The sequence below is a fragment of the Acipenser ruthenus genome, chromosome 19 (genome assembly GCF_902713425.1).
Source record: "Acipenser ruthenus chromosome 19, fAciRut3.2 maternal haplotype, whole genome shotgun sequence".
NCBI lineage: Eukaryota > Metazoa > Chordata > Actinopteri > Acipenseriformes > Acipenseridae > Acipenser > Acipenser ruthenus.
In genome coordinates this window covers 3565164-3587679 of record NC_081207.1, presented here as the reverse complement: position 1 = coordinate 3587679, position 22516 = coordinate 3565164, and the positions used below count along the sequence as shown (strand labels likewise).

Genomic DNA, 22516 nt, shown 5'->3' with positions numbered 1-22516 from the left:
TAATAATCACTAATATCCTCTAATAGCAAATGTATAGATGTTTTATAAATGGATCCTGAGACTAACGTGTGTACAGTAAACAGATTCAAGCGAATAAATAAACAGTAAGCACTGACCTGGTCAAAGAGGTAGACGGTGACGTCGTCGAAGAAGGAGACGGCTTTCTTCTTTCGGTCGAGTTCTTCACAGAAGGACTGGGAGAGCAGGCTGGGCATCTTGAGGAGGCTGCGCAGGTTGCGTGCCTCACTGCTGTCGCTGACCACGATGGGCACTGCAGGGAACTCCTCCTCACTCTCCTCGCTCTGCTCCTGGATGTTGTAGCAGCGGAGCTCCTCATCCGACTCCTCGCTGTCCTCCGAGTCCCCGTCCTCCTCATCTGCCTCCTCTCCATCAGCCGGGGACACTCTGTCCATCTGGCACTCTGAAGCCTCTCCTGGGTCCTCCTTTCTCTGGCTTTCCACATCAGGACAGTTGCTGTGGGGTTGCTGAGGGCTATCGTCCACATTGGGAAGACCCGTAGATGTTGTGTCTTCCGCAGACTCCCCTCCATCACCTTCCTCTCTGCAGTCGCTGGTCTCAGTTTCGTTTTTAGAAGCTCCTCCCCCCGATGCAGAGTCTGAAGCCTCAAACAAAGGGCCCTCCAAGCTGCCAGGTTCCTGCACTTGATCAGGGATACCAGGATGCTCTGGCTGAGCTGATTCCTCGGGAACTGAAGCAGTGCAGATTTCGGAATACTGCTCATCTCTGCAGAGTTCTGGCTCCAATTCCAGACCTTCATCCTCTAACTCAGGAGGAGTCGGACTTGAAGGAGTAGGAGTTGAATGAACGGTAGCAAACTCTGTTTCCAGGACCTCCGGAGTGGCTAAAATTTCACCACCATCCTCAATATCTTGCTCTTGCTTCTGTTCATCAATCTGTCTGCCTGAATAATCATTTTGCAACTGATCTTCATCTTCCACATGGTTCTCCTGTTGTTGTTTTTGTTGCTGTGGGTCCTCTTCCTCCACTTTCAGGCTAGCCGAGTCAGCTATGGGACCTTCTTTTTCGAGCCCTGGGACAATAATGTCATCATCCAGTTTCTCTGGAAACTCGTCCCCTTCATCCCGGGAGTACCTCTCGTTCTCTGTATCATAATCCGAAAAATAGGCAGAGTCCCTGTAGGGGTTTTTCTCATTCAACCCACCCAGCTCTAGCTCTGTACTGTGAGATGTTGAAACCGGCAGTCCGGGACACACCTCTGCACCACCCTCTGCCTCTGTCTCTGTCTCCTCTAGCCCTGGATCTTCACTAACAGAAGGCTTCCCCAGGGGCTGTGCAAATCCTTCAGTGTCCCGTGAATCGTGAGGCTCCTTCAGTACAAACTCAGGAGACTCGTAATTCTCTGTGTCATAGCCGCTGTCCATTGCTTTGGGCTGGCTGGAGGGGTGGAAGGTGTTGGGGCTGAACGCCTCACAGAAGCTGCTGGTGGAAGGCAGATCTAGGGACTCTATGGAGTCCGGAGTCCCCGCCTGCTTCTGCAGGGACTTGACAGCTGGGGCGGCATCTCCCACATAATCCACAGGGAAATCCGTAAAGATGCCCGAGGTGACATCTGTGATGTCATCATCACTGCAGTCATCAATCTCCACCAAGCTGATGCTGGAGCAACCCTTATCCACTCCGCTCTCTGCAGTCCGACTGGTTTCTGAGTCCGGTTCTGACTGGGTACATGGAGCCATTTCAGGTGTGAGTCCTTCTGATTGGACAGACCTGATGCTGTTCTGGGCTGGATGTTTCACTTCTGACAGACAACCCTCTTCATTCTCTTCCTCATTTTCAGAGGACTTTCTGCCAACAACAGTATTCATGGACTGCACTGTTTTGTCCACAGGGGTTCCCCCTTTTCCCAAGCTAACAAGATCAGGGTTCACCTCTGTCTCAGGCACCACATCGCTTGCCACAGTGCCCCCTAAAGTTGTGGAGGGTGAGCTTTCTCCATTTTCCTTTTTGATCCCCACAGTTTGTTTCTGTTTGATATAATCGTTGAGGGCATAGCTCCTAACCACAGATCCCAGAAGAGGATCCACAAATCCATGCTCCTGATAAGAGCTGTGCCCCTCAGGAGGGGACATCCTCTCTTCTCCCTCATGGCATGGGTATATATAACTATTGCACTCGCTTGACGGGAAGAGTTTGTGTTCATTGGTCAGGGGAATTCCACCTCCTTCTGTGAGTGTAGCAGCCTCCAGGTAGGGAAAGGCTTGGGGGGTGGGATATGTTAGGTTCTCCTTTGCCTTGAAGGCACGCCAGGATTCTTCCAACCCTGCTGAAGGTACTGTGAAATGAAAATCGGCATAGCCATCTTGGATATTGTTTCCGGACCGCTTGCCGAAGCTCAGGCTGTTATTATTGGCAGAGCTGTTGGATGTCCAGTGGTTAGCCTGAGCCAAGGCTTCTTTCTCTGCAAACACGTCCACCTCTTCCAGATCACTGTCTCGGCGCCCTATGAAGAGCCCTGAATCCTCTTCCTCCATGTCGACACATACCGTGTTTGACCCAGGCATGCTTTTGCGAAGGGACCTCGTCATGTCGTAGTAACACTCTCCAGCCGACCTCTTGCTAAGGGCTGACCTGCTTCCTTCAATGTAGGGGTCTCTGTAGAGCTGCTGGGGCCCACCAAGGGATGGCGAAACCCCAAGGGGGTCCTCCAACTCGCCAAGTGCTTGACGCAGACTCCTAGACCCCCAGCTCTCCCGATGATTCTCAGACGAATCCTCCAAAAGGTAGTGGTCAGCTCCGTCCAATGAGGATTGATCGTAGTAGTAACCCTGCTCTTTCTCCTGCACTTTGTAGGAATAGTACTGTTCGCTTTCCCAGGGTTCCACCGGGCTGGCGGTAGACATCTGGCCAAGGAGAGGCTCCATGGTGAGTGAGATAGCTGGGCTGGTGTCTGAATCGTAGGCACTGGCTTTGCGAGCCTCTTCCAGCCAATATGAATTAGGCTGGGCTTCACTAGGGCAGTTGTCACAGTCTCCCGAACCACCCCCACCACCTAAAAAGCTGCCGTTGCTGCAGTCAAGCTCTGGGCTGTAGGAGCACATGGTGTAGTCTAGATCGATGTTGCACTCGCTAGGCTCCTCAATACGGATGTAATATTCGTTGCTGACAGAGGGGCTGTGAGTGCTTAGCACGGGCACTACCCCTGGGGTGTGGAGTCCTGATGGTTTGGAGTCGTAGTAGGAAGGGGAGACTCCCAGAGTGAGCCCCCCACTGCAGCTACTGCCACTAACCCCGCTCCCAGGAGCGTAGTAGATATCCTGGTACTGGGAGTGCCCTAATGCCCCACTGCTTGAGGAGGAAGGGAAGTCCTGATCGGGACGTGATTGCTCCCACTTATACTCGAAGTTCAGGCCCCGGCTGGTCTCTGTGACCGTGAGGATGTCGTCCCCAGCCTCAGAGTGGAAGCCGTCGCCCCCTGAGAAGTGCTCCAGCAGGGGGAAGGAGGAAGAGGAGGAGGAGGGAGGCTGCTCGGCTGCAGAGGCGCTGGCACTGTGGGTGCTGCTGTTGCCGCTGTTGGGCCGCAGGGAGTTCCAGCGCTTCTCAAAGTCCTCCTCTGCCTCGCTGGCACCCTTTGCACACAGATAGCTCAGGAGGAGGTGGACCTCTTCTGCGGTGGGCCGCTGGTCCGGCTGCAGCCAGCAGAACTGTAGCACCTCGTACCTGAGATAGAGAGAGAGGAGTGGACAGAGAGACAGACTTGTTAGTGATCCATTTCTAATGGAGTTCTAAGTTTTGTAAATCCTGATGGAGGTGCACAGCACCTAAACGTTGATTTGACTTGTTCACTTTTTAATCTTGATGTTGCAAAAATAAGTAAAACATATTTTGGTGAACAAATCCTCAGTGCAGATACTCTTTGTTGTATTTATGTTGACTTTGTTGACTTTACTGAAGAAATATCATAGGAGGAAACAAGCACATGGAAAGATGTCAAATTGCATTCAGGCTTTTTGATAGGCTTCCCACTGGCATATATAACCTGCAGTCAATGGTGAGTAAATTGAACCAGACCGCTGTGGAGTGTAATTTGAATTGCTGCTTGGCTACACAATAACTGCAATTTGGCTACGTTCCTATCTGCTGCGTTGGAAAATATTGCACAAAAATAAATACTCACCAGCGTTCTGAGAGGGGCAGTTTGAGCAGAGGTTTGGGCAGCTTCAACTGCTGTTCCTTGATGGCATAGGTGAGGACCTGACTGTCAGAATAGTGCCGATAGGGCTGGTTTCCCAACTCAAACAGCTCCCAGATCGTCACTCCAAGGGACCTGCCACACAAACCAAGCACTTATAGAGGCCTTTACAGGGTCACAGAGTCTCTATTCCAATGTCAAATGCAAATCTGAATATCTCTGTATGTTATTGTGACGCTTCCACCCCCCTTCCCCTTACCAGATGTTGCTGGGCTTGGTCTGGTCCACTACAAGCAGATTTCCGTGGACCTCGTCGATGAGCTCCGGGGCGATCCAGCGCAGAGGCACCCACAGCTGATCCACTGTCACAAAGTAGTCATCCTGAGGAGCAGATACACACAGTGGGTCTTTCATTCTCAGAAACTGGGCTGACCTGAAGTACCTTACACTGGAGTCAAGCTGATCCATGGTACAGGATGCTGAAAACATTCTACAAAATTGTATTTAAACACACACACACACATATATATATGTGGAAATGTTGGTTGAATATCGGACAAATAACTAAAGCAGGTTGTATATTTTATATTATATTCTCCATACAGTGAAATATAAACAATGGTTAGCTTTACTACAGAACTTATGCTTGGGTGCGTAACGTTATAAATGCACTGGAGACCCCAAGCTCACCTTATACTTGTTATGTGAGAGCCCATAGTCTCCGATCTTCACTGTCACTTCTGCAGTCAGCAAACAGTTTCTCAAGGCCAGATCACTGAGAGTGTAGATAGAGCGAGAGAGACAGTCAAGCCAAAACTGTTCTAGTTGTAGTGAGACATCTACTATCTAAATGTTTATTATTTTGTCAATTGGCTACTAGGAGCTAAAGCACAGTGGTTGGGGGAGACCTCTTCATTTATTTATTTTGTTTTAATCCCATGGCCAGTACTTAAAGTGTTTATATAACTGTCAATCGTATTGTATTGTATTGTATTGCATCATATAGATAATAACCATTTGTCACCCCCAGGACAAAGCCAGCTGACAACACTGCTACTGTACTTGAGAGCTTTCAGGAGAGATGTGAGCTGTTTTAGATTCTGGCTGATCTCGAGATGGCGCTGTGGATCATCCAGAAGACACATGCTAATGTATTTTTCCCACACATGGACGCTGGAATCCCCAAAGGCCATTGAAAGAAGCGGACGCTGCTCAGAATCCAGGGTGGTGGATCTGCAGGGGAATTCATGTGAAGGGCAGAAGGAATGGCTCCTAATGTCTGGAGCTGTTGGATCTCCCACTGCAACAAAATCACTGATGCTGGAGTCTATGAGTCACACTCAGACAGCACCAGGATATTGTTACAGGGAGAGACCAGGGGAGAGCCAGCTGATCATCTGGTTAACGTCAATGGGAATGTAAATGGGAAGATGGTAAGATAACATGCTGCACAGATAAAGTGAGAGCTGCTGAGCTGCAAGGACCAGGATATGAAACTAACAGGGGGGGATACAACCCGTTTTTTGTGTTGCAAAAGTAGTACAATGCCAAGGCTAGGGTTGTTGAATTTCTAATAGATTTTGACTTAATGTCTTCAACTCTCTTCTAAAATAGTCATACACGCCCCTGCTGCCTGTAATACAGATGTCAAAGAAATCACTTGATAGCTTCTAATCACCACCCCCAATTTGTCCCTCTGACAGTAAATAGCGCTCACCTGTGGACAAAGTTGCATTTGTGCAGGTGCAGCAAGCCAGAGGCGATCTCACACGCCATTCGTTGGAGAGTCAAGGGGTCAGGGGTCATTGAGTCCGCAGCCCGACAGCTTCGCAGGTATCCTTTCAAATCACCCTGAAATAAACAAACAAATAAATAAATAAATAATTGGTTTGTTGATTTCCACCCATTTTCTTGACAAACGTTCATAATAAACACCAAAACAGAAGCAACCTAAAACTGTACTTAAGTGCCCTGAGGGTAATCACTATTACATTTCTTGTGCTGTTAATTCCTAGTTTCAGCACATAGTTTGAGCATTATAAACATTCAATTGCATAATTAAAAATGTTAATACGTTACCAGGGTGTCTCGGGAACCACATCCTCACAGTAAAACCCTCTCTGCAGTAAGCAGAATGGAAGCAGGGTAAGTCATACTTCCCCGCAGGACTCACCAGTGGGCAGAACTCCATGACCAGCAAGTAGGGAGTGACCTCTGAGCACTGTGCCAGACACTGCAGGATGTGGGGGTGCTGAAGGGACCTGTGTACAGGAATGGGTTGCATTAGCACACACACATGCACACATACACACACACACACACACACGTTTGCATTCCTATATTTGTGGGGCCTTCTCATTTACTATTTCTATTTACTATTTCTAACTCCAGTCAGACAAAACTCGACACAGGGTGAAAGTCGACAACAAACTAAATATTTCAGATCTTTTTTTTTTTTTTAAGGCGTATTTAGTTCTTAAAAAGGTTTTTTACAAAATGGGGACGTTACTGTCTTTGTGGGAACATTTTCTCAAATTTTGTCCGCACATTGACAGTAATACAGTAATATAGTAATTTTGCAGTTTTCCCATACACTGTATTTCCCAGGTTTTAAATATAGGCTTTAACCCTTTCATGCATTGCAACCTCATTTGGGAATAGATTAAAAAATATTTATTACATTTCATGCATGAAACGGTTAAACCTACGTTTTACCATGCTCATAATACTTGAGTTTTGAGTATTGCATCTACGCATGCATGCACTCACACACACACACACACACACACACACACGCACATACACACACACACACACAGGTCACAGTCCTGAATCCAGACCATGCTCTGCTCTGTCTCCCTCTCCCTTTGTGATTCTCACCTATAAGGCTGCACCTCTTCCAGGAACTGCATCTGGTCCTGCACGCTGGCACTCGCCTTCAGCTCCTTCACCACCACCTGAGTCGTGCTGAGACCCGCACTGACCTCACCCAAGAGGACCTGAGAGAGAGGCAAGAGCGGCAAGATGACAAAGTGAGAATATTACCCCTCACGTTACCTTGCACTGTGATGTCACTGTGTTGAACATGATCACAATATCTGAGTCTGCATTTTTTTAAAAATCCATGCATACAACAAATTCATGGGATTTTTCTTTCTTGCAATAGTCAAGCATTACATACATATTGGACATTTGTAAGCTTTGAAAGTGAGCCCTCACATTGGTAATAAATGCATCTCTTACCTTCCCAAACCAGCCATGTCCAATCTCTTTGAGGTAGAGCAGGCTGTGCCGGCCCAGGTCAGTGGACTTGAGGAGCTGGACTGTTGAGGAACACATACAGAGAGAGGGGGGTCAGAGGAGCCCGAGCACTCTGCCTTCACCTTCTGACATGCCAGCAGGCAACAAAACAAAAGCCCCCAACAGCGTCAATGTTTACAAATCAAATGCAGATTTCTGAAGAAGATCGCTGTATTTCAGTCCATACTGTGTTCCGTTTTTGGATCAGCTAGCTTTGAGAAAGTCCTTGGCGTTCCAGGAGTTTTTCGTGTGACACTTTAGTGAGTTTATTCTGTCTCCTCCTGGTTAGTTCAGTATGCAAATCAGTAAATACCAGGAGTTTACAATTATCAGCAGCCTAAGACACATACAGAGACCGAAACAGAGAAAATGAAGCCAGGAAAAGCTGTGGATGTTGAGAAAGCAGGCGACAGCGTTTCAAAACAGAGCGTTATTAAGAATTAAAAAAGATAAACCTAAACGACAGTTCCTGAGGGAAAAGGTTCCTTTCACGTTGCATCTCTTCAGTCAAGTAGCTGACAAAACCTTAAGAATGCAAAATCAAGATAGCTAAAAACTATCAATTTCAGGTTTCCTCTTAAAGATAGCAGATCCACAAGCTAGCCTTCATCACACAACACTCCCGACAGCCAGCTCCCTGTAGAACGAGCCCGGAACTTCCAGCACACTATAACCAGTTTTATAATATTATCCAATCACCCAGCAATCGCATTCACTGGAGGTAGTCCAATTCCTAACTATGGGAAAGGGTGAAAGGTTGCGGATGACCTCCACTTAAATAAAAGAACGGTTTGATTTTCATGATTTGAAGTCTGCAGAGCATTCATAATTAGGTTAAGTTCTGCAAGTGCATTCCTCAACAGAGAACTTCACATCTCCCAACACTAGACAATATGTCCCCCTAAACCATACTAAGTGATGCTTTGCATTGCTCTCTCCCACCGTCTTGTATAGACTGTGTTCTTGCTCCATGCACTCCAAAACTCTTAAGGCTCTCCAGAGAATGACAATAACATAAACTTCATTTGACTTCTTAGATCACCCTTTTTTACCAGAAGGATTAGCATACTGTATAAATTGCAACACAATGGGTGCATTGTGGACTGAAATGGTCCCACTGTAATGTGCCCCCCCCCCCCCCCCCCCGCCATCCCAAAACCCCACCCGATATAATTCTGGTATGTAACGCCTCTGTACTATTCCAGAGTCCAGTCATTCCGACACACACACACACACACACTCACGCACTCTACCCAGGCAGAGAAATAGTCCCATTGTTTGCATGCTGGTGCTACCCGGTACTGGGGACTGACTCACAGACACTGGGCCTATTCTCAATCACACAGCTACGACACTGGCGGCTAGTGAAAGAAGCAGCAACATAGACGTCATGTGTTTTTTTGGTTGTTGTTGTCCTTCTTTGAAACGCAACACTGGATTCCTCTCCCACTACTTGCATTCTTCAAGCAAGTTGTTGCTGCACTAGGACTAGCGAGAAAATGAAAGGAGCGTCAGTCTTCTGGTCTTCTGTGTGGGCTGAGGGTCGTACAATACCTTTTATAAGAGACTTCAGTAATTCCAATGCATAATACATAGCCAAACACAGCCTATATTGTATATACTATTACTATAGGCATAATTCAATTACAGTAGAACGCCTACAATGTTAATGATTTCTCTGGTTATAAATATTTACTCTTCATTAAAAGTTTAATAAATATTTAGGGCAGAAATTAAATTGTGACTTTTTTTTTTAATGGGAAAGACTTATTCAAAACTGCACACATTTGTTTTTTTTTGTGGAAGAGTCTGAAAAGTGAGGATGCTATAGGCTATTCTGGAGGTCAGACTTTTCAGGGGATTTTCACACCCAGCTCATTTAATGGAATTAGAGACAATAATCAAATAGAAACAGTCAAGTATCCCTCCAGAACAATGAATAATTCAACCCAGCTTCCCTGGGTTGAATTGGAGCTGTTCTGGTGGCCCATGGTGGCCCTACACCCAACTGGCAAGTTTGTGGGAGACTCAATTTTTCTGGGCCTCCACGCAAGACTAGTTCTGCCAGTTTATGAGCTGCTGTGGATTAGTAGATGTGGACCAATGAGCTATACTAATACAAGAGCAGTGCCAACTCAGAAGACACAAGAAACATATTATTTTAATCATGGCTGTACCTTTTGATCAAAGCAGTTATTAAATTGGGTGAAAAGCAGAGGACATGCAATAGTTAATAATAAAATCAGACAGGGAGAAGACAGACTCAAGGGCGTACATCAATTTGTGATGCTGCAGCTGCTCACTGTGGGTTATATAACATCTCTACAGCCTCATATACGAAGTTAATCTGGTATTGAAGCAGCACAGCTGTTGATGATTGCATTCATAAAAATATTTATACTGCTGTTGCCCCCTCTCTGGGACTTTTTAAATGGTTACATCATTATTTTGTTACTAATGGAATGTTTAATTTATTACAGGGATATTTTGTTATGAGAAATAGCACCATAAAACCACTTCTATGTTTACTGTGCTACTAAGATGACAACCCATTTTAATATAACGTTGCACAAAAGACACTATTCATAATGCAAGCAAATCCCATCCAACTCATTTCTTCATTTTGTTACAGAAAGCTGCATGGTTTTGTACCACACTGTATCTGACTGTGTGCTAACTTTAAATGCTCAATCACAAGGCATTCAGTATCAAACATTTCTACAAAAAAGGCCTTTGTGTCTCCTCAAAAACGTTGTGCAATTATCTAAATGTTACTGTTTATATTGCAGATTTTTTAGGCTGTGGAGTTGGAAGTCTTTCCTGTCATGGTGAGAACACAGCTGGGTCAGGGTGTGACCCTCAGAACAACATCCCCCCTCCCCAGTAGAAGCCCTTTGAGCCAGGCAGGAAACTCAACTCCCTCCCACCCCCAAAGCTGGAAGCTGTTTGTTTAGAATCACAGCGTGTCAACAAGCGACCACTACCCTGGATGTACAGGAAGAAATATTTGAGCCCACCAATTCTGCATCCTAAACCCTCCCTAATACCTGTGTCCACCAACATAGCAGAACAGAGATTTGTTTCAAGCATTGCTAGCTAGTTTATAGTGACCTTTGAAAACTTGCATCTATAGTAGCAAACAAATTCAAGAAGAGATTAATCACATAGCAAACACATATGGATTCTCCACAGTAGCTATAGTGACACATTAACAAATTGCTAAGGCTGCAAAAACTGGAATATTGCTTCTTTTTGGATCTCCAAAAGGTGGTAGTTTGGACACTTCCCTTAAATCGCCAAACCATTTGCAAAGAAATCAAAAACTGGATCCCCCAATGGTGGTTCACACACAAAGCTTTCTTTTTTTTCTCATTCCGAGAGGCAGCCCATAAAACAGATTCTGCCACAGAGTGCTGTCATAATAGGCAACTGTTAGTAACGGGGAGGGATGTGTGTTGCTCAGCTTTGGATCCAAAACAGGCAGAATATGGTATTGGCAATTACCCAGGACATTGAAATCCAGTATCCAGCCTGGCTTCTCTTGTGAATAGTCAGTGATGGATATACACACGCAAGGGTTTAGTTGATAGAGACGCTGAGATCCAGGGGTCACTTCAGCCCCCATCTGTCTTGTAATTGCAGTCACGGTAACGATTGATTCCCCAGTTGAACAGCTTGCGTCAACACGAGCAATAAAAGATTATTTCTTTGCAATATCAAGAGGTTGCCTTCCAACACAAGGAGCACCACATATGCCAGAATCAGGAAAGACAAGAAATAACTATTGGAGACTGCTGAAGACTGGGGTTTACCCAACTCAGAGCCTTAAATATCTTGGTATCCCTGAATAGATACGTGTCCTATTGACAATATTTTAAAAGAGGGATCTGTCCCACAGGTCCAGAGGCAACCCAAAATTGTACTCACATTTTGCTTTAACTCTGGGTCATCTAAACAGAACCTAAAGTCTTCATGCTGTCTGCAAACGATTCTGGGGTCTTTTAAGTCTACTGTACAATTTGCTCAAACCAAAATAAGTGTCATGTCTAAGTTCAACAGGATTCTCACTGGCAGGGTTACCCTTTAATACAGCGATCCTCCCAGCAAAGAAAGGGTCTAGAGGCTTGATATGGATATTAAATGGATATCTTTCTTCTTGGATGCCTGTGCTTTCTATTTCATGGACTGTTACTTGCTTCGTTTCCCATTACCAGATGACAAAAGCTCCCTTTAACAAGACACATAAAAGCACAGTCGTGTCTAATGGCAGCAATGGAATATGCCCTGGCTTGACCTGAGCCAAGATTCTGTATTGTATATGGATTCCTAGATTGGAGGCTCCACATTGGAACAGACTATTCTTTTTATATGAATGCACTTTACAAGGAAATTTATAAGTTACAGAAAAAGAAAATGAAAGTGGTCAAGCGTATAGAAGAGAAAATGAACCAATATGTTTAAAGTCTGTATTTTAAAGGCAGACAGTGTTACCATGCAGAATATATAACCTAAATGTAAACTCAATCCAAAACCTTAGTGCCTGAATGTAAAAATGTAAGGATTTTCTTGTGAAGTTTAGCTGTATGGCTGTTTTCCTGTATCATTCTTATATGATCTAGGTATGTCTTACTTTAGAATAGTTTGATTATTAGATGTGTTTGTCACACACTGCCCCCCACACACATCAGAACCCAACTCTAAAGCAGGGTGGACCTCCAAGCCATCCTTTCTCAATTAAATGGTGTCCAGGCCAGTGTTCGAACCCTTTCCCTGGTTAATCCACTTGAGCTGCAGCTGTGCCTACCTGATCTCCCAGGCTGCTTGGAGACAGGAAGGGACACCTCAGTGAGCGGCAGGATGTAAACCTCGGGTCCGGTCTGGGACGTGGAAGAGGTGAGGGTGGAGAATTCGGCCTGGTACTCCTCTCCCTCTGTGTTCTCGAACTCCTGCAGAGAGAGGAAAACATTGAGCAATCCCATCTCAGTCCTGTCAGCTTCTTCACCACAGCAGTGAACTGGACCTAGCGAGCTCCATTAAAATGGACAATGACTGAAAACCAGGCTTGGGCAAAGTTAGCAATTCCAGTCCTGGTCTTTGTTCCAACCCTGCTTTAAATTGTTTATTTCAACAAATTAAACCTTTATCCAAACCCTAAAGTAGTTAATTGTCTAATTTTACCTGTTAAACCTGGAGTGAAATGCCCCCCCAGGACTGTGATTAGACCGACTTTAACTATAATCATCATAGAAAAAGTTCTGAACCTTGCAATGCATTCTGGTGTCAGCCCCAGTAAAGGATCTGACTGAACTACTGTAACCTGTGAGGTGATGCCTCCGGACAAGCCTGTGTAGCCTCAGGGACCGCCCAAGAACAGCCTGCTAAATAAAACCACAAGCATTAAAACACACCAGTGTCAGCTCTCTAGTGCTCAGACTAAGAAGAATACAACCGCAGTCCTTGAAGACGTTTGCTCCAAGTGGAAAACAGTGACCCCTGATCCACCCTGACCCCCGACCCAGCCTGACCCCCTCCTTCTCTTGGGGCTCCTGACTCATATCTCTCTCCTTCACACGGCCTTCCTTGCCCTCAGTTTGAAAGATTTATCGAGTTTCAGCTCCAGAGGAACGTTTGCATCGTTTTTTTCAAAACTATGGGTACAACAGCTGGGAAGGAACCTATTCATGACATTCCGAGAGGCTTTTATTTCTAGTTATGAAACCATAACAAGAAACAAATGATAATATAAATTGAGACTAGCTTTGCCACCTCCATGCTGTACAGGACTGAGCCTCACCCAGAAGCAGTCCGACAAACTACAGCATCATTTTGTAACCTGAAGAAACTTTCTTTTTACATCTGTTTACTGCTAATGTAAATCACTTTTACTGTGATTATTTTTCCCCTTGAAGTTATTTTATGTTTTACAATATCTTTCACTCTACCCTCCCCTGTCTCTGTTTCCGTATTGGGATTTTCATTATAAATCATACACCGTATTTCTATTTGAGTCCAGGCCCAGAATCCCAGCTCCAAAACCTCTGTATGATTGATAAATAAGTTAGTACATGGCGTAAAGTGATATCACCCTGGTACCGCATTCGCAATACAACCACAGTGCAGCTAAACTGCACTCTACACTCTCCTGTTCATATAATTTATTGCTGCAGTTTTTGTAAATTGCTTTTAAAAATTCCCTTACCTCAGCACTATGTGCTAGACTGTAGCGCACAGCAGCGCTCTATAGGTCATTGCAGTGCCATCTATCCAGCGGCAAGCTCCCTGGACACAAGCGATGGTCCCAGACACACCACTGCCCCCATGGTACACATCTCTCCGAATCCCAGCCCCGCTCAGAGAGCTTGCTTTTATAATCCCAGTGTACCGGGGCTGCCCTGCTAAACATGAGCCGCACTGCCAGCGAGGCATTGTGTAGAAAGAGTCTCATTGTTGTGCCTCTGCAAAGGGGAATGTTCTGGTGTGTTTCGGACAGCCCGATCTGCATTGGGATGGGGAGGAGGAGGAGGGGAGGGGCTGGCTCACACACCAGCCAGCTTCTCTGTTCCACAGTCAGAAAATAAATAGCCCCCCGCAAAAATCTTACGCATTGCAAAGAAAAAAAAATGGGAGCTTTTTCACATTCTGTGCTCATGACATCACCCCTCTCTCCTTGTCCTGCTGGAACATGTGCACTGCAGTTGTGTTCCAAATGCACAGCGTGCAAAATTGCATTATTTATTTATTTATTTTAAATGATTGATTTCCCCCCGGATAAAATTGAGAGGATTCCAGTCAGGGGCCCAGCTGCAAGCTAGTTTTCTGGATACTCTTCTGCTTTTTCTAGTTGTTATTGCTAACAATTCTTGGAAATACATCTCAATCAGTTACAATGCATAACTAACCCTTAGCTCCACTCAAAAGGTCACAAAACCTCCCAGTCCCTCAGTAACAACTAGGCCACACACTCCTTTTTCCAAGTTCCTTAGTTCTAACCACAAGGCCATGCTGCTTCCCTCCCAGTCCCTTAGCTCTAACCACTAGGCCACACGGCCCATCTCCCAGTCCCTCAGCTCTAACCACTAGGCCACACAGCCCACCTCCCAGTCCCTCATCTCTTACTAGACCACAGTGCCACTCTCCCAATCCTTTAGCTCTAACCACAAGGAAACACTCACATTTTACAGTTAATGAATTAAGAGAGCAAACCAACATGTAAACTGAAAACGTTTTTATGTGACCTTTGTGAAAGAGATTGAGGCAGTCCGCATCACTACTGTCCTTAGACCAAGGGGGGCATTGCTGGCTGTATCTCCACAGCTCTGGGCCAGCTAACATGAGTAGAGGAATGGAGGGCTTGTTACTGCAGACTAAGCAGCAGCCCCTCAGCCCTCAGGGGTCTATTCCATTTCTCGCAAGCTGAATATAAAGAGCGAATGGACAGCAATGCTATAGGTAAACCGCAGAGCTGCAGAGTGCAGAGAGAAGGAGGGTTTCTCAAAGTGTTTTTATCTGGCTGCTTCTGGACGTCAGCCGAGATAAATAACAACAGAGTTAGTGTGCGTTCAAGCTGAACTGTGACTTCAGCACAAGGCTCGTTCCCACATTTAACCATAACATTTGAGGTCAATCAGACAAATATTTCAATATGATGAGTCTGTGTTTGACCACGGAGAAGTGGATAGCAGCCTGTGGCAAAGTGGTTTGCAGTGCGCAGGTGTAGAGGTGATGCAGTGCTCAGGAATGATTTGAAACAACACAGTTCACGGTTAAACAGCTCTTTATTGGCTGATAAATAATAATAACTGGCTCTACACACCAATGTGTATCACTCAGTTAAACCACCGGGTTCAGTCCCGAAATAATAAGACACTAAACAAGACACACACAAATACAGACACGATCACTTAATCCAGTAGTGAGTGCTCTTTGTGCAGGTGGTGCAAGACAAGTTTATAGTGAACAATGGTGCAGTGCAGTCCGGGTTAATTACTGGCTTTGTAGCGGCAGCTCCCGGATAGTTTAGCCGTCTAATAATGACAAACAAATATTAGTTAATACGACAAAACAAAACAACACAAAACACTCTGGTATTGTGACTACGCCCCTTTCCTGGATGGCCAGCTTCTGACTGACCCTGGAATGAACTGCCGAACCATCCAGTACGAGGCACACTGTTCCTGTTATACAGCACCCTCACAGGTCAGGAGGGAGATTGTTGACTAGGATTCATTCGCTCTGTCACACAGCCCTATATATCAGAGATAGCGTTAGAGCAGAGAAAGCATGGAGGAGTTTATAGCAGTCTTATAACAGAGGCAAGGATTGGAAGAAATAAATGCAGTATTATCTCAGACCTCTTTAGTTGGCTAGGCATATTGAAATGCGTTGAATTTCAAAGGTTGCTTTGAACATATTGAACATTTACCTTCGTTTTATAGTACCAAATCAAAGTTAGTGTAACTATTTGAATGCTAAATGTTTAATTGTTATTTATCACCACATTATTTATCATAACTTTTTTTTCTTTTGTAATTCTTTACCAGATGATATTAAATCTGAAAGCTTTCTATTCCAGCTGCGAGATGTCACTAAACCGGCGCTCTCCTGCTGTCATTTTTCTTCTCTACCCATATGCACTTTGAACGCGATTCATTTGAGGATGATAGTTGTATCAAATACAACTTGTAGTGAAACCAAGCACAAACTAATCTCTTTTACAAGGTTAATTATTTACCATGCTTCTCCTTTCTCATACTTTCTTGTACATACCTTATCACTCAACATTCTAAGCCTAGGCCAATTGGGTCGTTGCCTTAGCAACTCTAGTTATGCCACTGTCACCTTCAGCAAACTGGTTTTCTGTCATTTACACTAATCATTTACATTTCCCTACAAAGTGATAGAGTTTATCTTGACCTGCTTTAAAGATAAGTATATACATGAATTTAAGGGCTCCTAGCTTGGGGACGCTTGGTGAGCTCCAGCAGGGGGCGACAAGAGTGCCCAGCTCTCACCTTGAAGCCGATGTCTCCCTTCTTGCAGCACAAGCAGGCCAACATGAGGAAGATGAAGGTGAACAGTCCGGAGAAGGAAACAGCCACGACAGCCAGAGAGGAGGACCAGGAGAGCTCACTCAGGGGGGCGCCATCTACAGGACAGACCGGGAATCACCATGAGCATCACACGCCAACACATGTTCAATTGTAAAGCAATATTATGAGCACTAAACCAAGCCTAACAAGATGCGAGCAAGGATTCATAACAATAGCACGAGCATTGGTCTAAAGAGAATTGCGGGCCAACTAGAGGTTGGAGTATTTGTTGTGCATTTTACATCTCTCATCACTGAATATCATGATATCCCTCAATAAATAACCACCCCATCTTCAGTATCAGGAAAGCCCTTGACAAAGACTTCTTTTAATATTGTATTAATTTTTATTATAATTATTCTGCCTCATTCAATTGCAGATCATAATCTTAATTAACGCATACAGTATGTCTTCACAACCAGGACTAAACTAGCAGTGGGAGCTGGACAGTGCTGTTACGTTTGGGGGAGGGGTAATGATGACAGTGGGAGAGAGAAGCGAAGGAAGCTTATAGCTGAAAAGCCGCTGCTTGTCAGTTTTAGGATCACCAGGGTATTTCCTTGCACAGAGAGTTGTTCACACTTGAGTTTTTTCATTCATAAAACAGTCACATTTACACACTTGGGGGTACAAATGACATGCCAAATACAGTATTAATTAGTTTGACATTTTTAAAGCTACTGGCATTGTCTTATTAATATATATTGTGCTCGCAGATTGATCTGTTGGCCCATACTGTCAGATTGCTTTCAGCACTTAATCTTTCTGTTTTTTTTTTTATATCTTGCAGCCAGCACTGTCTGATCTTCTTCACAGCTGGTCTCCCTGCACAACGCCATTCCACTCCAAACAGCTAGGGGGAGCACAGCTGCAAATCTCAACCCTCTAATACACACTAGCTACAGTACAGGCAGGAATTATGGGAATGTGCATACCTAGGTGACGTAACATAGAGTGGAATTATTTAAGACAAGGGTCTATTCAATTAATCTAATGGCCACTGTTGTTAAAACCATTAAATGTGTATGTTTTCCTGGAATTCTACATGATTTAACAGACAGAAATCCACAAAAGAGACTCACGTGCCCTATTAGATGTCTGATTTTCATAAACTTGGTGTTGTGGTGGTACAGTATTTAGGTGGTATTTAGATCTGTTTAGCCAAGAGGCTCTACTTGAAATGAACAGAACCCCAACACAACACACTGCAAAACAGTGCATTCTGATACAAATGACCTATCTCAGGTACCCTTCTCAGCAGGACTACACTTTCCAGAATGTGATAATCATCTCTGCATGCCCACAAGAGAGACAAATCGCAGCCTTGAGAATATTGCAGAGTTGTGCATATCCGAGCACTGTGCTTTTAACCGATTTTTGGAGACACTGTTTTTTCTGCAGCTCTTCTCCTGCATTTTAATGTTCATTAGACCACTTTTTTAATAAAACAACCTCTGTGCTGCTTTTTCTCTGATACCAGTAAGTCAATACTGATCAGATTTATTCTGTCCCTATACTTGTAGAAAAAATCTAGAATGCAAAATAATGAAACTTTCTGGAAATGCAGCACAATGGCTATTCAGCTGATTTTGCTCTGGTCAAACATTGGATTTTGGTTGAAACTGGGGAGCTGACTGTGACATAATTGAGAGTTGCACCTGTAATTACTATGTATGTAATGACTGGCTGGTACACGTAAAAGCACAAGCACACCATAAAAGAGGAAACTAATTAAACAGAGACAGTACTGAGGATCTGCGAGCCTGCAGACTCAATGGAGAAGGAGACCTCAGTAATGAGAATCTGAGAGTCAGTGGATTCAATAGAGGCTGGGTAAGTGTTGAGGAGGTAATGAGTTAAATGGATAAAAGACAGGAATGGGGATAATGGATGTGACAGTTCTAACAAGCTGATCATAGACATCTGCGTTCTCTGTGTTGTCTTCATGGATAACATTCAAATGTCATCTTCAACCATTTGCAACAGTTTTTGAAAAAGACGATTTAACCTTAAAACAGGCCGAAATAAATCAATATGAACATGAAGTAGCCACAAAACTCAGCGATCTAGCCTGTAAAAGTTGAATTGCATTGCAGTGGTGGATGAGGCTACATTATTTCAGTCCAGCATGCCGCTGGTATCAAAGCGACTAGTGCACATTACAGCGCATGCAATCAAAATTCAAATAAAACACTGAAGCCACAGTTATATAGCCCTTATTAAAATCCTGTGCAAATATATACAAGCCTCTGCTTGTTCTGACCTCTCTTCCTGCTTCCTCTAAATAACTCCCGCGGAATTGATCCGCTGTCAATCTAGCAGCACTGCTGTCATCAGGACTGTTTGTGCTGAGCCAGCACTATCCTCCCTCTTCATTTTTAAACATCTGGTCTGACAAGCACCTTCTCAAGCACACACACAAATACAAACCACAGCTGCCTACACAGCCACACTTTCACATGACTTGCACTGAGTGAGAAGGACCAAGCCTTTCAAATCCATTAGGGGGTCACGCTTTATTTTAAAGGGTACTTGTTTTAGTTTACTAACTGTTGACAACTATCTTAGTAACGTGTTTACAGCACGCATGCGGTTTGTTTGTTTGTCAAAGGTTAGTTAACCCATTAAGTGCCGTTGTCCTGATTTGAGGACAGGCTACTTTGTATTTTTTGGAACATTTTTAACTGGCATCTACCTGTTATTTAAATGTTCTCTTTAACTATATTGTTATGATAACTTACATAAATACAGCTTGTGTACTGATCTTTTCAAAGAAAACTTAATGTGGTACTTAATGGGTTAATATACAACATCTGTAACCAAAAAAAAAAAACACAGTCATGGGAAATCAGGAGAAACCCTATAAAATTCAGTGACAAGCTTTTTTCAATGCCTTCGGCGTTGACACTGAAAATATCAGTTAATTTATAGTAACCTATTTATGAACTAATAAAAAAGGCCATCTTACTACCACTACTCAACAACCCCAAGTTGATCAAATTATTGAAGTTAAGTTTGTCACTTTTAAACAAGTGATGTTTCTCAAATTAGATCAGGCTTTATATTATTCTACATTTTGTATTTGCTTATAAATAGGTTACACACACCAGGGTTTCGCAAGATCAATATTACTTAACCATCCCCCAGTCTCTCCAATTAAGTTCAGTACAGCAGGAGACATCACTTGTCTTTTCAATCATCTTGAGTGAGATGTAGAAGGACTATCAGGGAGGATGGGGGTTGGGGGAGGGGAGGGGAGGATGGGGGGTGGGGGAGGGGAGAGGAGTATGGGGGGTGGGGGAGGGGCGAGGATGATGGGGATGGAGGAGTAGGGGGGCTGTTACATTATAGCCGGTTTAATCTTCCAACACAAGGCTGAGAAATCTCTTTGAAACCGCTCAGATATTTATGGGTCACTCTGCAGTTTTTCCTTGCCTTTCTTGACAGTGTACTGCTGTACCAATTATAATGAAACACGTACCTCCACTATTAGTGTGCGTGCTACATGAAGCAGGAAACCAGAGAATTCTTCTAATGACAGATGATCTTCCAAAACCTCAATGCCACAATGATTTGGGGAGGGGTGAAACCAGTACTGAGGCCAGTGAAAGGTCACAGACTCTGAACGCTAGATTAAATAAACAAACTAACTGAACGACATCCACTGATGATAAATCCCACATTAAAATATCACTCTGTTCTTTTGTTGCAAGGGTAGATTTATTTAGCGGCTGGACCGATTCTCCCGGCGGCCCCACGCAGGGAAGGGAAAGCTGTGAGTCTGTGCTCCACCAATGCTAGGCGGCTTGTTTACTGTGGAGCCCAGCCCTGCCAGAAACTATGACAGCCTCATTAGCATTCTAACCCACCTCCCCACTGAACACCACAGCAATTCCAGGGAGGGAGGGGAATGGGCAAGCACAGAGTCGAGGGACCGGAGTGCTCTGGACAAGCCCAGTGTTATGAAACTCAGAGCAGCTGATAGCACCAGCCAGGCTGGAAACAGACACAAGTGTATAGGAGGAGGGGCCTCATACCAGTAGTACACCAATTTAACCCTAACCCAAGACCTGAGTTCTTTCTACTAGACCACACTGTTACAGTAAAGCAACACTTTTGTGCTCTCCGCTGAGCTAAACAGTGAGTTCAGGGGACTGAAAGGGCTGTGAAAGGAATGCCGTTCAGCCAGGTTAGGTAACGTTTACAGTTACAGTTAACAATTTACAGTTCCATCTTTTGCTTAACAATTCCCCAACCCACAAACATATTTTTCTCATTGATCACAGAAACACAAGCGCTCTGTGTCTTGTCAGATCCGTCCCCACAGGGGCAGGTGACGCTCTCTTTAGCCTCTTATCTGAGACCGTTCAGCCAGGGCTAAATATGTCCTGTGAGGACAGACAGGGCTGCCGAACTGATTGAGACAGCGACCTTTTCAGAAGAAAACTCCCACAAGAGGATTGGTTTATATACAAATACAAATACAGTACAGTCTTTTTTTTATTCCTGTTGGTGTTTCTCATAGTTAATGAAGCTTTGGAGACATGATAAAGCACAGGCCTAAATAAAGTTTGTGTAACATTTTTTTTTTTATTATTATTTGTTTATTTAGCAGACGCCTTTATCCAAGGCAACTTACAGAGACTAGGGTGTGTGAACTATGCATCAGCTGCAGAGTCACTTACAATTATGTCTCACCTGAAAGACGGAGCACAAGGAGGTTAAGTGACTTGCTCAGGGTCACACAATGAGTCAGTGGCTGAGGTGGGATTTGAACCGGGGACCTCCTGGTTACAAAGCCCATTTCTTTAACCACTGGACCACACAGCCTCCTCCGTAACACAGAAACACTGTTGAGTTCACAGCGCTACATTAAGTCTTTAAGCGAGAGCCAATCATTTGCCCGTGTATACTGTAAATCACTTTCTTTTACACAACAGGGCTTTGAGAGTCTGGCTCCTCTATGGGGCCATTTGTCTTTTCTAGTATCAATTTACCTGCAAGGAATGAAATGTACTGCAAGATTTTCATAGAACTGTCCGCAAATGGACGAGTTCACCCTTGTTTTGGGGTATCCGATTTCACAACAGACTTTCTTTCATAGCAATTTCCAAGCCTGTTGCCAATATCTTTGTATCCTGTCTGCATGCGTTGTTTTTGGAAACATAAGCGCTACTCGGAAGTAGGTGGGCACATGTCACAGATTCTGACTGGGAGCTCCTTGTGTCTAGGCTGAACTGAACTCTCAAATTCCAATGCACAGGTGTAGGGGTTTGTATGTATCTGCAAAATGTATGTGGAATGCCATAACTTAGCAATGAAAACTCATCTTTAGTTGTAGTGGAAATGTTCACCCCGTACACCACCAGATGCAAACAAACACTCACTGTATACATGCACAGTCTTGTTTTCACCGAGCTGAGTCACAATGTTGACAGGAAGTGACCTCAGGGAAAGGGGATGCTGCAGTCAGCTGTACTGAGCAAGACGGACAGCTGCCAATCACTCACTGCTGTTCTTCAAGCCTCGTGACTGACAGCTGCAAAACCATGCTCTGAGGCATCGCCTCCTACAGGGAACAAGCTGATTATTCACCCCAAAAATGAGCAAGGAAAACACGGGACAAAGACAGAGGGGTTGCCCAGCTTCAATAGTAATGCAGCTTGGAGTCTGCCAGCCTTGCTTAGTGGCACCACGTCCCTGTAATAAGATTCTCGTCTTAAATGCAGACTCTGTGATCAATTCCTTCACTGTGTTCTTGCTGTCAGCACTAACCCCTGGTGTTAGGACGCTAAGCCTGTAGCCTCTGAATGCAGCAGCCTTGTGCACACCTAACCTTGCACTGTTCTTCAGCTGAATCCATTAACCTGAGGTCACTGTGAAATGAGCTTTCATTTTGTTAAACAGTCTCAACATTTAAAGAGATCTCGGCACATTTTGTAACATACCAACGGTA

At 44.4% G+C, this 22516-nt stretch overlaps 1 protein-coding gene across 4 annotated transcripts in view; it reads right to left on the bottom strand.

Annotated features, from left to right (window-relative positions):
• LOC117424513 (serine/threonine-protein kinase LMTK1) overlaps positions 1-22516 on the bottom strand; it is a 38850-nt gene that overhangs the window by 2029 nt on the left and 14305 nt on the right. For 3 of the 4 annotated variants that reach the window (XM_034040901.3, XM_034040900.3, XM_058992369.1), the window contains exons 2-11: positions 16483-16616; positions 12276-12417; positions 7415-7494; positions 7052-7170; positions 6345-6432; positions 5889-6022; positions 4862-4946; positions 4431-4552; positions 4157-4306; positions 117-3699 (exon numbers count right to left, since the gene is read on the bottom strand). In XM_034040901.3, coding sequence (XP_033896792.3) covers positions 117-3699; positions 4157-4306; positions 4431-4552; positions 4862-4946; positions 5889-6022; positions 6345-6432; positions 7052-7170; positions 7415-7494; positions 12276-12417; positions 16483-16616 — 4637 coding nt within the window. Of the gene's footprint in view, positions 1-116; positions 3700-4156; positions 4307-4430; positions 4553-4861; positions 4947-5888; positions 6023-6344; positions 6433-7051; positions 7171-7414; positions 7495-12275; positions 12418-16482; positions 16617-20041; positions 20173-22516 lie in introns of those variants that run through there. The other variant, XM_058992368.1, reaches the window with a different exon arrangement.